This window comes from Aquarana catesbeiana, linkage group LG04 (genome assembly GCF_042186555.1).
Source record: "Aquarana catesbeiana isolate 2022-GZ linkage group LG04, ASM4218655v1, whole genome shotgun sequence".
Classification (NCBI taxonomy): Eukaryota; Metazoa; Chordata; class Amphibia; order Anura; family Ranidae; genus Aquarana; species Aquarana catesbeiana.
In genome coordinates, this window is record NC_133327.1 from 413121558 (window position 1) to 413135400 (window position 13843).

General features: G+C 39.3%; 1 protein-coding gene across 1 annotated transcript; it reads right to left on the minus strand.

Annotated features, from left to right (window-relative positions):
• Positions 1 to 475: 475 nt before the first annotated feature.
• LOC141140286 (trace amine-associated receptor 3-like) lies at positions 476 to 7755 on the minus strand. Its single transcript, XM_073627294.1, has one exon. The coding sequence runs from the start codon at positions 1677 to 1679 to the stop codon at positions 675 to 677; it is 1005 nt and encodes a 334-aa protein (XP_073483395.1). The 5' UTR covers positions 1680 to 7755; the 3' UTR covers positions 476 to 674.
• Positions 7756 to 13843: the final 6088 nt, after the last annotated feature.

Sequence of the window (13843 nt, forward strand, 5' to 3'; positions counted from 1 at the left end):
CCAGTAGCCAAATGTTCATCCAGGATTACCGGTATGTTTTTGTATGAAGCAATTAAAAAACAGGGGCCATGGCTCATACTTTTAGCCAGGACTAGAAAAAAATTACAATACCTCACACAAACAGATAAGGAATAAGCTTCCATCATGCTTATGGAACTGATGGACCAGTTTATGCTGACATATTATTGGTTGCATTTGGTTAATGTGATTTATAACCAGAGTGTCATTTATACCCAAATATTTCCAGATTTCTATGCATATTTTGAATACATTAGCAAATACACTTAACAAAAACACAATTTAAATATGCGTTTTGTAATTTCATAAGTGATAGCGGTTTTGTGAGTTCTCAAGAGATAGATAATTGGGAAATATAATTAGAGATAGAACAAAGAAATGATTTCTAGAAGAGCTAATTTATTTATTAAACAAATAAGTAAACTTTATTAAAAAGTTTATTATAAAATAAAGGTACATACACATTGAGAGTTACACATAATAAATCTAACTTTGCCAATAGTTTACTTTAGCATTATTTCCAAGATTAAATATAAATTTAACACATGTAAATATTATTTGCTATCCTTCTTTCTATATGATTAATAGTACATAATAAGATTGTACTCAAAATAGTGCAAAAACTGTTTTTTTGTTTTCTTACAGTATATAATTTCCTATTCAGCAGGAAACAGATTTGCACAAGCATCAGAATAACAAATCTTACCAGAGATGATATATTTGAGACCTTTTCTAAACCAAGGATAGAGAAAGCCATACAAAATAGGATTACATGTTGAGTTTATATAGCTAAACCAGTTAAATATCTCAAAAATTACTTTTGGTGTAGTAAAGTTCATAAATGGATCAATTAATAAAGTGACAAAAATTGGCACCCAACAGCTAAGGAAGACACTCATCAAAATGGCTAGTTTCCTAGCTGCCTTATGCTCTTTCCTCCTGGAAACTTTTTGTGATGTGTTTGGATCTCCAGTTGCATTCTTTATAAGCTTTGCATGTTTTTGAGAAACCAGAAATATTTTCACATAGATTCCAACCATTACAACTGCTGGAGAAAAAAAGCATGTAAAGAAAATAACTACCGACCATAAATTGTTAAATGTGATTGGACACACATTAAAACATTGAACTAGAAGATCATATCCCTCAATGCCAGACACATGAGAATTTGATATAACCACTGCCAATGAAAATATCATAGGAGCTAACCAGCAAAAAAACACCAATCTTTTAATGACAGGCAGAGTAATCTTTACAGGGTAATGGAGTGGCTTACACACAGCATATAACCTGTCAACTGCAATTAAACATAGGTGAAAGATAGAGATGACACTTAAAGTCAAGTCAAAACCATAATGTATTTTACAGTACAAGTTTCCAAAATACCAGCAGTTTTCCACTGTTCTTACCATGCTGTATGGCATTATAAATATTCCAATACACATATCAGTTGATGCCAAAGAAAGAATAAGAAGGTTTGTTGATGAATGAAGCTGTTTGAAATGGGCAATAGTAATAATAATACCAAAGTTTCCAAAGATGGTAATAGTTATGGAACATATAAAGAACATGTAAAGTCCTAAACGGGTACCAAAATGATGATTTGTGGAACAGAAGGATACATTTTGAAATTGGGAACAATTAGGTTTTTCAATTTCCATTCTGCAGAATCATTGACAAGTACACAGGTTAATATCACACATATCAATGATTAATCACAGGGATTTATTTTCATAGTCTAATTGACTGCAGTCCTAAAACAAACCACAATTAAAGTTAACAATGATTTCATTTTTGAACTGCAGTTTGGCTTGCTGCAGTTGTTGCTTAAGTGTAGCCACAAAGGGCCCAAAGAGGTAATTTGAATGCATGCACAAAGAATAGGAATAAGGTGGCTTGCAGAAATGTTATCATTTTCATCTAGAGAGGAAATGAAAAAGTCAGTTCAGAGGTGTTCCTAGCTAAGCAAATGGTGAGTGTGCCAGTTCCACTAATCAGTCAAAATGAGAAAAACACTTATTTCAGGGCTACAGTAGGAAGACTGAGAGTCTCAGAGGGCAAACTGAAAATTATTTTGCTTTGAAATAAAATCGATAATCTTATGAAATTAGATGCATGCTTTACTGTATAGTTTTGTAATGAATTGCCAACTTTAGCAGAAAAACCTTTGAATGAATATTTAGCATTTACCCTACCTATTCACGGGTGTTATAACATGGTGACCACTTTAAAGTCTAATCCATACTCATCAGAATATCCCATTTTTTGTCCTGTATGAAGATGGTAGTCAGGGCCACGTAGCATAAATTATAAGCTTCTATGTGGATGTGAGTGACCTTTGACTACATTTTATATTGCTATTGTCACATTACCATGTATTTTTATAAATCTAGGGTTACTTCATGATAAATATACAGATACTCCTTGTTTAACGACTTACCTGTTTAACCACCACTCGGACTTACGACCAGCTCTCCCCACCTGAACGGCGTGCTATACATTATTGCATTGTACAATACAGTACAGAATTTTCGTATCTGTTCTGTACTTATGCAAATTAAAACAATGTTATTGAGCTCGAGTTTTTTTCACAATACAGTACAGTACAATAGTTAAGAATGCTTAAAATATTGATTACTTGTGACTCCTCGTTTAACAACCAATTCGTTTAACGACCTGGTCATTGGAACGGAACCAGGTCGTTAAGTGAGGAGTACCTGTAATTGTTTCTATATAAAATAAAACATACCTAAATGAATGTGCATTAGTAACTCCCATATAGCAGCTGACATTTGACTGTGTTATATCAGTTACTAATTTAAAAAACTGACATGACTGACATCACTATCAAAATTGGAAGTCAGCAAGATGGTCTGATCGACTGCCAAGCTACCACTGTTCTATTGTAGGGTACCTATTTAACAGAGCTATCATATACAACATGGTCATTTATCATTTATAGCTGATAATAATTATTTATAACATTTATTAAATGCTTTTAAGTCAACTTCAAGTTATCGAAGCTAAGCTTTTGTAAAAATAAAGAACAACACTTAAGCTAAAAATGTACCTTTAAAAACCTTCTCATTTGAAATCCTCTTACTTGTTGCATTAACAACTGCCCAATACACAGTGGCTGGCTGTAGGTTCCTTATATACTAACACATGTAATGTCAAGAGGCACAGCATTGTAGAATTCAGATGCTGTATGCTGATAGTGATAATGAATGTTTTTAACGTCTAGCCTGCCCTAGGGATTGTTTTCATCACATGATGAACTTTGAGAATAAAAAATATAGTGCAAAATCCTAAACAAAAAAAAAGAAGCAGTATAGTATGTAATGCATTATATAGCAAAACATAAGTCTGATACATGTACAGATTGTACATTGTAAAGGTATTTCTGGTAGAACAATCTGACTTAGGATGAACAAAGTATTCAACCTGTTTCAATTAATGTTCTATGTCCTATGCCATACAATCTTTGTTTTACAAATACATATTTAAAACAGGATGCTTCCATAACACAGACATTACAGAGTACTTTAGGACAGCAGAAGTAATTTCCTTTCATCAAAATAAGAAAGCAGCACCAGACCCCAAAGGTGGATGGAAGATAAATTTAATTGCCAGTGAATAAGTCACATAAAAAGAGCCAATGCCTTTTGGTGAATACAACACTCCCTCTTTATCAGGGCTCAACACAGGATAAAACTTAGATGGACTCTGAGAAAACAGTGACTTCACAGATCTATGTTAGAGCCAACTTCAAACTCTTCACAAGGAGTAACAATTTCACAGCAGATGCTGAGCAGCAATGGAGCATTTTTTTATGACTTATTAACCAACAATTAAAAATATCTTGGACTCTTTGATCCAGTTTTGGTCTGGTGCTCCTTTCTATATTTCTATGGTTTGGGCTACTGTCAGGTGTCCATTGATGAAAGCCTTCTGTGTGGGAACCTCCTCACCAGAACTATTAAGCTTGTTTGAAGTTTTCCCTGATATGACTTCATCCGCAAGTTTTAAAGTTCCCAGCACCTCTTTGGGTATGTTGTTCTGGAGTCATTCTTTTCAGAACTTCTCTGTTTAAGAGTATCTTGCTTTCAGCATTTTGCTTAAAAATGGGCTTTTAAAGTGTATGAAAGGGAGATTTTTTTATTTGTCTTAAACAGTCTGGGGAAGGGTTAAAACTCAAATTGGGTTACTCGTTGCTCTTTCTGTCCTGCTGGGTCCTGCTGGGAAGATATCCCTTAAATTCTCCTGCCATGGCGGGTGATATATATATATATATATATATATATATATATATATATATATCACCCGCCATGGCACAAGAATATATTATATGTACTGGGTCTGGGTGACAGAGAACATAGCTCTACTTCCTCTTCATATTGTGGCTGTTTTTCTCTTTTACCTCTATAACAATGGCCACTTGGCCAGGTAGGTGCTTTGATTAGTATTTACTTGAGTTGCAGTTTCTCACTGTGTTGCAATGAGAGGCAAAGAAAGTCCTCTCAGGTTATCTTCACGGCTTCAAAACTTGCTCCACAGAAAACATAAACCACGATAATCGTTATCACGGCTTATCTCCATTTAATAAATGTAAACTATGGTGTTTTCCATCATTCTAGTGCTTGGATATGGATTAAGGCTATGGAACATTCCTTTGCATTTTACTAAAAATTTGCTATAGCTTATATACAGTAGGTGCAATGTAAATGTATATTTCTATGTATGTATGTACAGTTTATATAAGTATATATCATGTACTGCCTTTGTCCTGTTACATGAGTCAAATAATAAACTCCTTAGTGTTGTCCTGTTTGTGAATGGATGACTATAAAATGTGGAAAAAGGTGTACTCCTTTACAGCAACGGACAGCAATACCTTGTCACCTGAAACATACAGGGCAAGGACTAGTTTGTCTACCCCTAAAACTGTGTCCTCTGAAGATATCTCTTCCAAGAGGATTTCAAATTTTTCAACTGTGGACAAGGGTCCTAGATTGTTACAGAACAGAAAAGGGAGACCAAATTGAGTTGCTGTCTTGTCTTCTTGCAGAACATTGGACAAAGAGCTCCAACCTCCAATCAACTAATCAGAAGTCATCTTTTATTCTTTAAACTGTAATTAGTTGTTTAGAGTTACTTATCTCCCCCACAGCCATCTTTACAGTTTTATATATAGGTAGTGTGTTTGTTATATTTGGTATGTAAATACTGTATGTGAACAGCAGTACAGGTATATACCCTTTAGTACAGTACAGTATTGAATGCCTGTATTATTAGCATCTAATTGAAAGATGAACAAAGGAATGTGTGAAGAAAGAACAAAAAAAAAAGCAAAATAGAGGTAGAAGGCATTTCTACATTGTCCTATTTTTAGGTTTATTGGTAGTATTTCAATGTGTTCTGTAGTGGTATGCGGTTAAGCTGTGTATGTGGGATCCAGGATGCAAAACAAGAATTCCTTTCTACCTAAAGACACAGCTGGCCAGTGTTGTCTCTACTTTCTTTTGCATACACAAACCAGTGTTTCCTAAAGCAGACCTCGTGGATCCCTTAGATATGGATGAAATAGTCCAGAATACTGCACCTTATTTGGGATTCCCCAACTGGGAGTCATTGTGATTTATTACAAAAGTTTTGTAAACTGTTTAACTTCTGTTCTTCTTATTGCCCAACAAAGATATAAAAGTTTAATATTTTACCTTTATAGGCTTGTCTACAAATCACTTCTGCTTTACATAAAAAAGTCCCTGGGCTTCAGTGACACTTATCTGGCACAGCTGCTTTCAGCTCAAATAGTAGATTTTTACCTTTTTACATTCTTAACATGCAAAGTACTACCTAAAAGCACACACCTCAGGATGTCTGTTTTCATGGCCAAACCTTGCCGATTGCCATTCCACACTTCAGTGAGACTGCCTTGGTGGCCACTATTTTTTAACTTTCTGTTTATTGAAAGAAAAATACATGTACAGTAAGTTACGGCAGAAATTGGCACATGACACTCTTTTAATGGACCTCTAACAAGAATCAAGCCTGTGATGAGTCTGACTGAGAGGCTGGTTTATGTGGAGTATCTGGATTAGAATGCTGGCATTTTTCTGTTATGCTTATCTGCCTTAGCAAATTCTACCCCCAAAAAACAATTTCCTTTTTTTAGATTTTTTAGAGCGGGGGAAACATTAGTGCCTCTGTCAGCTTTTTATTGCACTTTTTATGCTACTGCTGGGATGATTCTCTTTGCTTTCTTTGTGGTCCCAACAGGGAATTAACGTAGCACTTTTGTGTACTGTGTAGGAAAATTTAGTTGGGCTCCTCTGTAAACAGAGGAGCCTGGGTTAATTTGTTTCGAGTTTGCTGGCAATGCTCCAAGGGCTGACTCTCTGTTTCTTCTACCTGGCTTCTAGAACTGCTGGAGGGTTCTAGAACTTGGAGGAGCAGAGAGTAGGCCTGAATATTTATGGAGTTTCCTCTCCAATCCCTGGGTGGGGACAGCCCAGAATGTGGAGAGATGGACCATAAGTATTCTAGATCCTGGTCATGTGGTGTGCAGAGTCCAGGGTCCAGGTGCCCGGAGGGGACCCCAATGCTGGGGGGCCAGTGCTCTCTCTTGAAAGAGCCAGAGAGAGAGTGAGATCAAAAGCAGCTGAAGCCTCACACCCTAGGCTCAGCTGAACCAATTCTAAAAGCCAAGATCAGGACCTGTGTAGCAGGAGGTCTGTGCAGAAGTCTATTGAGCCTCAGGAAAGGGACTGAGTGAGTAACTTTAACCTCTACACCCCAGAGCCTGATAAAGGAGAAGCAGCCAGGTGCACTACCTAACTTGCTTACTACCAAGGGACAGCTTAGAGCCACATAAAGCCAGTACAACTACCCTACATCTCTTGCTTGGGGAATCTAAGGAGCAGCCAGGTGCATTAGCATTTTCTATGGAAAGAGAGCATCTGCATTCAGTGTTTGGAATATTTTTGCTAATGGGTCAGCTAATTTGTTTATCCCATGGGAGGACAGAATGGTGACTTTTAACAGCTAGAAAGTTAGCAAGTCTTTAGTTTGCATTCAAGTTACCATTCTGGGCATCTCATATCTTCCCCTACCTATCCAAGTTCATCCACTAATAGACTAAAATAAAACCAAACACCATGGACTGGTTCTTGAAGTCTGAATAAGTGCTGAAAAAGACCTGTTGCCTGGCTTTGCATGTGAGAGGAGGCACAAAAATCCAGGGGAACCTAAGGGGGTAGTGCTACAAGTACATGATCAGTACACAAGGGAAGAGGTGACTCTTCTATGGGTTTCCATATGTAGAAACAAGCTCTACTGGTTTGAGACTTAGGCCCCAATTCTCTGTTGGTCCGAGGTTAACTGTCCTTTTTATTCGTATTGTTAATATGGCCTTACCTATTTATGTCTTACATGCACATGTAAGACATATGCATGTAAGACATGCATATGTATGTATAGTAGAAGAAGGAAACCTCCACAGAAGAGCCAAAAACAGCAATTAAAGTCTTGCAGAAGTTTTAACCTGCAACTTCTATCCAACATGATCCAAAAATGTTTATGATGCATTAATGTAAAAAAAACTTCTGTGTGCAGCTTCCCTCCCCAGGCCCCTTATACCTACCTGAGCCCAACCTCAATCCAGTGATGTGCACGAAAGCAGTAGCTCTTTTAACTCTCTACCTCCTCATTGGCTCAGATACAGCAACAGGAGCCACTGGTTGCTGCCGAACACAGCCAGCTATGGGGGCATTTAGCAGGGGTTGGGGAATCCATAAGAGGAGTATCGGGGCTGCTCTGTGTAATACCATTGCATAGAGCAAATAAGTAAACCATGTTTGTCATTTTAATGAAAAAAACTGAGCATTTACAATCACTTTAGGCTCATTGTGAAATGTATGTTCTTTATAAAATCATGCACTTATTTTTTTACAGTTTCACAGGAAAGGCCAAGTTTAGAAGTCCATAATGGGGCGTACACATGGTCGGACTTCTCGGCTACAAAAGTCCGACGGACGCCGACGGACCAAATCCGGCGGACAATCCGATCGTGTGTGGGCTTCCCCGGACTTTCAGCTGACTTTTCCAGTCGCAAATCCGACGGATTTTAGATTTCGAACATGCTTCAAATCTTTACGTCGTAACTCCGCCAGACCCAGAAATCCGCTCGTCTGTATGCTAGTCCGACAGACAAAAACCCACGCTAGGGCAGCTATTGGCCACTGGCTATCAACTTCCTTATTTTAGTCCGGTCGTACGTCATCACGTACGAATCCATCGGACTTTTGTGTGATCATATGTAGGCAAGTCCATTGGTTAGAAAGTCCGCCGCAAGTCCGCCAAAAGTCAGTTGAAAGTTTGACATAGATGGGGCATACATACGATCGGAATATCCGACCAAAAGCTTCCATCTGACTTTCTCTGTCGGAAATTCCGACCGTGTGTACGCGGCATAAGACACAACGAAACTCGAAGACCAACAGCACATTTAAAAAGTAAGCTTGCATTTCCACTTGAAAACATCTAATTTACAGTACATTTGTTCCCATTTACATAGGATAACTTAAAAAATATTTAAAAAATTGCTGCCTACCTTTTTTACTTGCGTAAAAATCATAACTAGCTTTTCCCTTCTGTGTAATGTTAAGAAGGGAGTCGTAGAGTTATGTTTACCATAATAAAAATGTATGTACTGTGCTAGCCGTCTCATTATCATTTTTAAACTAGCTTTGAATACTCATATCTGATCTCAAATCTTGGATGGTACATTGTATGTTATTGCATTCCTATATATAAACCTGCTCTAAAGAAACAACTAGAAGGAAAGGAAATCTTTGTGTGTGTGTGAATGGGAACACATAAACATATACTGGGTGTTTCTCAAATTTGAGTGCAAAAGTGGAAATACACTTTTTATTTTTTAGTTTGGAAAGTGTAGGAACCTCTGTTAAAGTGGAGGTCTGCTGAAAAAAAAATATTAAAAGCCAGCAGTTACAAATACTGCAGCTGGGAGCCCGCGGTGTCGGCAGCCGAAGCCGATCCGTCCTTCGGCTCTCAGCTGCTGCCACCGCCATCCTCGGTAAGGGAATAAGGAAGTGAAGCCGTGCGGCTTCACTTCCTGGTTCCCTACTGCGCATGCACGAGTCACGCTGCATGTCCTCTCAGGTCCCAGCTGTGTTCTGTGTCTCAAAGAATACAGCGGGGGAGGACGGGGTAGGCGCCGGAAGTGGCATAGGTCACCGCAAGCGCCGCGGTGAGCTATGCCAGGAAGTGGGAGCAAATACCTGTATTAGACAGGTATCTGCTCCCTCCTCCCCCCTGAAAGGTGCCAAATGTGACACCGGAGGGGGGGAGGATTGCAAAAAGTGGAAGTTCCATTTTTGGGTGGAACTCCACTTAAGGTTATTATTGCTATCTGTGGAGAGGGGGGCAGGCCCCCTGACGGAACACAATAGCTCAGGAGAAGAACGGCTCACTAATTAGGGATGCGTGAGTATGGCATTCTGTATGTTTCTTATTTTTCATTCAGTCTGCTGGGTTAACCAGTTCACAACCGGCTCACGTACATTTACTGCGGCACAATGGCACCGCTGCATGAAACCTCGTATATATACGGGGTTCCTTTAAGAGCCACCAGAGGGCGCTACCAATCGACTTCTGTATAATCAGTTTTTCCCTAACAATCACTGCATTGGCTAGAGCCGGAAAAAATTATCAGTGTGTTCTGATGATGGGGAAGTCTCCTCACTGTCAGAATACAAAAGCACAGAAGGAGTGTTTTCCCCATCTACCTCAAATATGTGAATGGGGGAATCGGGTCATTTTCTTTTTTTCATTCAACCCACTAATTGAACAAAAAAAATTTTAAATATATTGTCTGCTTAAGGCCTCTTTCACATGGGTGGCTGGAAAAATTAGATAGCCGAGCTGTGGTTTTACCAGTCTCCAGCCACTCACCCAAAGGCTAAACAACAGCCAGAGGAGGCACATGCTGTGTTTTGTGGCTACAGAAAATTTAATCGGGCATGCTAAGTTGACAGAGGGTACCCCCTGTCAAACTGGGCCATTTAAGTCAATGGGACTGTGTCGCAACCATGAGCCAACTCCTCAGATCATGGTTTGGGTGTGTTAGTCCCATTATAAACTGCCATTCAGCACACTGCTTATATATTTCTTATTCCACTGTAAATAAGTTCCGTTCAAACAAGATGTTTTCTAAAATTTCCATATTTGGTCCTAAGCTCAGGGTTGTTGGTCTGGCAAACATTAAGTAAATTAACCTCACAATTTCCATTTTGAAATAGATTTGCCTTTGAAATACCACAATTTGAACAAAAGTAAACAGAAAGTAATACAAAAAAAGTAAAGTAACTTCATATTTTATTTTAACTTTTATTGTAAAAAAATTATATTACTTATAATTGGTGATAGAATTATTGTAAGTAAAAAAAATATCTGAGGTTGTTTTCAAGTGTAGAATTTGTACAGATAGGAAAAATAATATATGGTAAAAAATGAAAACTTATGTATAAACCCCATACCGTGGCGCATACAGAATTTCAGCAATATTTGATGTTGAAGGATTTGTATAGGCATGACCCAACTGTATACTCAAACCTTCCTCTAGATGTAGACCTGCCCCCAAATCATCTTCTTATAAGAGCCATTTTCCTACACACACAGTCCAGGCTGGATTTCTGCATATATAATAGGCCAGAGCTTAGGGAAGCTATCCACAAATCATTTTGCTGACTGTCAGTATTTTTTCCAGTGTATTATAAAAAGTTTTAGACTGTTATTCTGCATGCCAGTGCACTACAGCTGGGTCCTAGTTCCATACCTCCCAACTGTCCCTGATTTTGAGGGACTGTCCCTGATTTGGAGCAAAGTCCCTCTGTCCCTCATTCCTTCTCATTTGTCCCTCATTTTGATCTGAACTGTATAGAAATATATAAGGCTACTTTCACACTGAGGCGTGCGGGCTCTGGCGATACATTGGCGCTAAATATAGTGCCGCTTTACCTTTGTTTTAGCGGCGCTAGCGGGGCAGTTTTAAACCCCTACTAGTGGGCAAAAAGGGTTAAAACTGCCCGCAAAGCGGCACTGGCGCTTTGGGGGTGGGTTTGCAGCGCTGCCCCATTGTTTTCAATGGGAAGGGGCCCTTTAGGAGCGGTAAATACAACGCTCCAACAGCGCTACAAAGATGCGGCTTGCAGGACTTTTTTGACCGCCCTGCAAGCGCACCGCTTCAGTGTGAAAGCCCTCGGGGCTTTCACACTGAAGTGCATTGAGCGGCTCTTTCGGGGCTCTTTACAGGCGCTATTTTTAGCATTTTAGCGCCTGCAAAGCGCCTCAGTGTGAAAGGAGCCTAAAATGCACTTTTTATCTATCAAAAAGTGTTTTATAGTGCTAAACCTTTCATCTGATTTCTAAATTGCTGCATTTGTAAATTCCAAAAGCCAATATAAAGGAATAGTAGTGGTAAAAAATCACTTGTGGGTTTAACCAATCTTATTTTTTTGTACAATTCTCTTTTAAGGGGGCGTGGCAAGGGGTGTGTCCTATGCCTGCATACTTTTGCTGATAGGTGTCCCTCATTCCCATCTCAGAAAGTTGGGAGGTTTGTAATTCTCTTTTTACAATGTGCATTTGTACTGTCTATTTACAGTTTTCTCCCTATGGGTCTGTAGACCTAGAACCAAATAGATAGCAGGGTAGGAGGAGAATGGCACTATTCTTCCAATTGCTGATTTTAGCTGTAATGACATAAAACTGGAAAAATTGTCTCTTTCAACATCCCCACCTCCAGCCTTGAAGTTTCTAGTATAGTTATGAAGTCAGAGCTTGTTACTGTGATACTAAGGCATGCCGATTGCCTGGGGTAGGAAGGAGCAAAGTAAGACATTTGGCTCAGTGTGTGAGCAAGCATTTGAGTGTTTTGCTGGTGTAAGGGCCCTGCCCTAAGCAGACGTGTCTCTAGCTCAAACTAGAATTGTTATAGTACTGTTTTGTTGGGTTTTCCTTACATTCAGTGTATTGTTTGCTGATGCCTGTTGCAGCAAGTGTTCCTCAGCAGATAGTGTAATTAGAAACAATATTGCTGAATTCTAAATGATTTATGTCTTCCTGGCCAACAACTAGTTTATTGGCAGTAGTCCATGCTGAGGAAAGATATAAATATTAAAGCGGAGTTCCAGCGAAATTTTTTTTTTTTTTTGTGTAATATTTTTAGTGCTAACTAAATTAAAATAAAAGTATACAATGATCTATATATCTTATTGTAAGAAATAAATTGATTTATTGATGTGGGCATATGAAGCCCAATCGCGATTGCTTCCTGGAATATACAGGGAGAGGTTCATGCTGGGTAACCAGCATGCACCTCTTGATCTCTGGCATGCGCGATTTAGTAGTAGCCATAGCGCTGATGGTTTGTAACGTTACCATAACAACGGGCTGTGACAGAGGAAGGTCCCGCCCTATTGTTATGACAACGTAACGCGATTACAGCTGCCCAGTGACTCCTGGGAAATGAGGACAGCCATCTCCCAGGAGCACTAGCGAGCATGGGCGCCGAGGGAAATGACATCAGGCGCCTTGGAGAGGAAGAGGCAGATTACGAGGGACCCCCTAGCAAAAGACCTGAAGAGGTGAGTAAAAAATTGTTTTTTTTTCCAAAGGTTGTTCTTTGTATTGAATGCAGTTGAATAATGTTAAATTTGTTTTCTGACTGGAACTCCGCTTTAAGAGTGGTTGTTGCCTCCTGGACTTTTGTAAGGAGAGGAGATTGTGTTAGAAGTTTTTCCCTCCCAGGCAGCAGACCTGGGAGGATGAAGCCATGAGTGGCACTGTGTCAACAAACCAGAAAGCATTTACCTTTCCTGCTTAAGGGGTATATCCAGAATCAGTGGAGCAGGAAAATGACTGCCTGTATGGAAAATTTTGAATAGAAGCTTTGCTGCTGAAAAGTGTTCTAAACAGCAGAAGAAAAGCTGTGGTAATTGCAGGAAACTCTTGATGTTCAGTTTAAAGGCACTTGTGGTGCCTCGTTGTGTTTTACAGTCTGAAGAGTACATATTGCCAGTTTCAGCTAGAAGTCTGAAGTTGCATTTTGTTGCCTTTTTTGGGAATCCTGTGCCCTAAACTTCTTCTTGAGTTTATTGTGCCCTAAATAACTCTTGTCATGTTTTAAAGTAACTGGCGCCCAATTTCTTCCACCCAACAAAAAGTCAAGGGTTCCACCCTGAGGTTAAAATGCTAGCCCACCAAGCTGTCTGGAAGGTGCCACATTGGGAAAGAAACCAATGTTTGCTTATGAAGAGGAGGATTTCAGCAGTCCAGCAGGCAGGGTGGACAACATTGCCTTGGATTTCAGAGCAGCTCAATCAGTTGGGAACACACTCAATATCTAGCACATCAAGGTATTTTTATGTACTTGCAAAGGTTTAGATTGCATACAGAATCTGGTGCAGCTGGGCATAGTACCCAATCAGCTTCTAATTTCAGCTTGTTCAATTAAGCTTTGACAATGAGACCTTGTTTAAAAATTGACCTTGTTTAAAACTTGCACAATTTCAAAGCCGCATTTCAGTCCGACTTCGGGGGCGACTTGAAAGACATCTGTGCAGGTTCATGCACAGCTGTCTATTGAAATCGCCCCCAAAGTCACCAAAAGTAGTGCAGGAACTGATTTGGAAATCAGTGAAGTGCCACAAAGTCAGCATCGCACCAATTTGAATGCTCCTATTGCCGGCAATAGGCGCCGATTTGACATGTGATTTGACCTGTCAAATCGCGCCGTTGTGAA